Genomic DNA, 4554 nt, shown 5'->3' with positions numbered 1-4554 from the left:
TTTACTGCTGAGCAGTGCCTGCACAGCCTCAAGGCCTTTTCTGCTCCTCCTGTTGCCGCAGCAGTGAGTCGCCTTGGGGTGCACAAGGAGGTGGGAGGGGACCCAGCGGGGACAGCTGACCCCAGCTGACCAAAGGGATGTTACAGACCACGCAACATCATGGTCAGCAATACCAGCGGTGAGGGCTGGGGATGGGGGAGGTTTGCCAGGGCTGCCGTTGCTCAGGGACTGGCTGGGCATCATTCCGCTGGTGCTCGGCAACTGGTGCTTTCTGGATCACTTGTCTTCCTGGCTTTTGTTTTCCTTTGCTGTTGGTGGTTCTGAGGTTTCTTTCATTTTTACTATGAAACTATCTTTACCTCAGCCCATGAGTATTTGCGCTTCTCCTCTTCTGATTTCTGCCCCATCCCACTGTGGGGAGCAGCGAGTGAGTGGCTGTGTGCTGCTCAGCTGCCTACCGGCTCTAGACCACGACAAGCATGGATGCCATCCTCCTGCAGGGCCTGCAGCAGGGACCTGTCTGCCATGTGCCGAGGTTTCTGGGATGTGTGATTAAAGGTTCACCACCATGAACCCAAAGCAGCAGAGGGACATGGCAGGCGGGGGGACCCCAATATCCCACTCCGAGCCAACAGAGCCCCCAGCCTGGCTGCTCCCCAGGCTGTCCCAGGAGGATGCTCAGCCCATGGCCACATGTGAGACCTCCAAGGTGGCCAATGGCAGAGGGTCTCCCTCCTTGCCAACTCACATGGCGTACTGCCTACAGGGTGTTGGGGACAATCGATATGGGATGCCAGGTAGAGGCATTTGGGGACTGTGTGGCACTTGCTATGGCATGTTTAGGGGAGGAACCAAAGGCTGGCAATGGGAGGGATGAGTGTGGACTGGGTGCAATCAAGTGTGGGAAAGCCAAGGGATAAGGGGATGAAAACGTCCAGTGCCACGTAAACAGGCGGTTGGTCAATATGCTGTCTGTCTGTGCTTGGTGCCCCATCCCTGCTAGTGGTCAAAGCCAGGCTGGACGGGGTTGTGAACAACACGTCCTGGTGGGAGGTTTCCCTGTCCCTGGCACGTAGGGCAGAATGAGATGTTTTCAACTGTGTCTTTCAACTCAAATGTTTCTGTCATTCTATGCATGTATGACATGTACTCTCATGTTCACTGAAATTGCCCCTCTGCTTGGGAGCCTCCAGTACCAGTTCACAATAATGCCTGCAGAAATATCCTTATCTCATTTTGATGGTAGACTTTGTGTTTCCTGATGATAAGCTGTAAAGCCTCAAAACGGCTCCTGTGTGTGCAGTTTCCAGATAAAACCTGACATTGCTGAGAGACCTGGATTGTCTGGGTCATTCCCAGGTAGGTCACAGCTTCCAGAAGAAGAGGGCTCTCACAAACAGGGAAGTCTCAGAATGGTTGGGTGCTGCAGCCCCCAGACAGAGCCTGTCAATCCTGGCTGAACATAGCTGGCTGGCTCAGTCAGGGTTCAAAAAAGTCCGGGATGCAGCTCATCTAATATCAGCAAGAGCTCGCTTGGCTCAGGACACTCAGACCTATTCCATGCTGTCCTTCAGGCCTCCAAGACATGCTAGATTTATCTATTCAGGTACTTTTGCTCATTACAACAAGAAGACACAGGATTGGGAAGTATCCCCAAGGAGCCTCAGTGTTTATTTCCACCACCACAAGCTGTGGACACTTAGATCCAGTGAGAAACACCATTGTGCATCTCCCTGCTTAGGTTTCCCCACCCAGCTTGTGTGAACTGTTGAATGGACAGAATGCTTTGAAGAGCTTATCTTTGAATATGCTCAGTTTCCATCATCACCCAGAAACCCAGAAAAGCTTGTCCATTCTCAGTGAGGGTCAACCTTTTGTACAAGAGAAGCCCAGAGAGGAGAGCCTCTGTGGCTATAGCACCTGCAGTGTGTGACAGTGTCCTGTTGCCAGTCCTGAGGACTAAAGAAGACAACACAGAAGAAATTTCCCCATTTGGAAAAGAATCTGTATATTGACACAAATATACCTGGAGCCCTGAAATGCTGCTTTAAATTATCACAGGTATGTTCATGGCATCGGGAACATCCCAAAACTCAAAGGTTGTTGCTTACTTCTCTGAATCATCTGGAAAGCAGGAAGCGAAATAGGACCTGACCTTTGCTCATGCTCCCAGTCCCAAATAACTCTCATCAGAGTAGGGTGTCATGTGGTCATTAAAGTCAATGAGTCCTTCCTCTTTCTCTCATTGCTTCTATTCACCGTGTGCATTCAATGGGAATGAAATTGGTGCTGTCTTTGCATAGATGAACACAATTGGAAAACTACTAACTACTGTGTCAGGCATGAACCTTCCTGAAAAAAAGCATTTTGAGCACTGCCTGCCGGATCTGCTTGGTCCTCATGCTGTAAATGATGGGGTTCAGCATGGTGGGGAGGGTCAGGTAAAAATCAGCCAGCAGAACCTGTACATGCACAGATATGCTGCTGCCAAACTGCTGTGCATATATGGAGACTATCCCAGGGATGTAATACAGCAGCATCACAGAGATATGACACCCACAGGTGCGGAAGGCCTTCCAGCAGGATTTCTTCTGCAGGGCAGTTTTAAAGATCATCCCATAGGACACAGCAATGAAAGCCATGTCCATCCCTACTATAAGAGAGGACCCAACCACACTGTAAAGCCTGCTGGGCCTGGGGTCTGCACATGCCAGCTTTGCCATGGCCATGTGCTCACAGTACAAATGGGGAACCACATGGGAACGGCAATAGGGGAGATTTGTCACTAACCCTGTTAAGGGGACCATGAAAAGGAGAGCTCTCACTACAATGGCCAGGCCTATTTGGGCAATTGTTTGGTGATTCAAGATGGCTTGGTACCTGAGGGGGTGACAAATTGCAACATAACGGTCAACAGCCATGGCCAGCAGCACTCCCGACTCCTCTGATGTTGTGAAGTGAACAAGGAACATCTGAACAAAACAGGCCATGTAACCAATCTCAGTAGAGTTCTGCCAGAATACACTCAGCATCTTAGGGACAATGGATGTTACCATCATCACATCAACGACTGCCAACATGCCCAGGAAGCAGTGGATGGGGTCACGCAGGGAGCTGTCCAACCCAATGACGAGCAAAACTACACCATTTCCTACCAAGGTGATGATATAGGCTGAGCAGAAAAGGATGCCCAGACAGGTGGAGAAAGCTTCCAAGCTGGGAACACCCACGAGGATGAAAGAAGAGGAGCTGCTGTTGGGGTGGTTGAAGGGATCAGAAGCCATGCAGAAGAATCTTGCTTTTGTGCTTAAAAATAGGAGCCCTGTTTTAAACCCTGAGATGTCCAGAACCAAGGGGGATGAGCTGGGCACTCTTCATCAGCGCAAAAGCCAGATCCGGAATCCACATTGTTATTATGATGTGTGAGATAGGAGTGATCCAGCATAACATGGCCAGCCAGGGGGAATGGATCAGAAATGCTGAATAAATCGGGCAGTTACGGCTTGAAAGTTCCTATGAGATGAAGAAGTTCATGTTCCAAGTTGTGCCACCAGGGACAACCAAGGGACTTTTACAGTCTGTTGCTTGTGAAAAGCTGATTTCTTTGTTGGTCACTCACCACTGCTCAGATGACATCTTGAAATAAGCTGCAAGAGGAGAGAAAAAATGCCTGCATCCAGCTTCCCTCAGACAGAGCTTTTGCCTGAGCAGCCCTGGCTTCCCCACAATGGGCTCAGCATAGCAAATTTCTCCAAATTTGCAGGGCGAGAAGTGGTCTCAGAAAGTGCTCTGCAACATTAAGCATCATCATTAAGCATCATTAAGCCTTTTGCTGCTCTGTCTTCATTCTGTCATTCACCCATGAAAGAAGCCCGCAAAACTAGATGGTAGTCAGAGGAAAATGTTAACTTCTGAGGTTTTATTCTGGTGGAAGAAGCTTGAAGGTAATACAGAAACTCCAGAGAACAATCCTGGAGAGACAAGAAGGGTCTGAGTATGGTGGGCAGGATCTACACATTCATGCCAGAACTTTGCTACTGCTCCTGCTGCTTCCTCACACACAGTGGCAAAGACCAGGAAGATGAGGATCACACCAGATCCCTGCCTGTTAAAATAAATTGCCTGGATCATCCATCAGCAGCTTTTTAGCAAGCAGCAAGCTGTGGGGTGGCTCATGGCTAACAATATCCATGATAGTGACAACGTGGAGTAAAATTCACCTGTGCACAGCCCTGCCACAGGATCATCATTTAGGGTAAAATTTAACATTAGTCACAACCAATGTGGCACTACTGAGAAGCAGAAGCTGGATAAGTTCAGAATAGAAATAAAGATATTCAGAGACAACTAAAGAAACACAGCATCTGAAGTTTTAAAATAGAGAGCAGACTTCTGTAGGCTTTGAAGTCTCCATTTGAACTATAACTTAACCCCAGCTTTGGGGTTGCTATAGGAGCTGCTGGCTTACCTTCTGGCCTAAATGTCTATGAATCAAGACATTTTAGAGGTTGAAACAGGATCAAAATTTCTTTTTAATTACTGCACATAATTGCA

The 4554-nt window shown here is 48.6% G+C and overlaps 1 protein-coding gene across 1 annotated transcript; it reads right to left on the bottom strand.

Annotated features, from left to right (window-relative positions):
* Positions 1–2336: 2336 nt before the first annotated feature.
* On the bottom strand, positions 2337–3284 carry LOC130144599 (olfactory receptor 52I2-like). Its single transcript, XM_056328561.1, has one exon. It carries the CDS (start codon positions 3282–3284, stop codon positions 2337–2339), a length of 948 nt encoding a protein of 315 aa, XP_056184536.1.
* Positions 3285–4554: the final 1270 nt, after the last annotated feature.

This window comes from Falco biarmicus, chromosome 2, assembly GCF_023638135.1.
Source record: "Falco biarmicus isolate bFalBia1 chromosome 2, bFalBia1.pri, whole genome shotgun sequence".
NCBI lineage: Eukaryota > Metazoa > Chordata > Aves > Falconiformes > Falconidae > Falco > Falco biarmicus.
The sequence above is the reverse complement of the archived record's forward strand: the minus strand, read 5'-3'. Positions and strand labels throughout refer to the sequence as shown.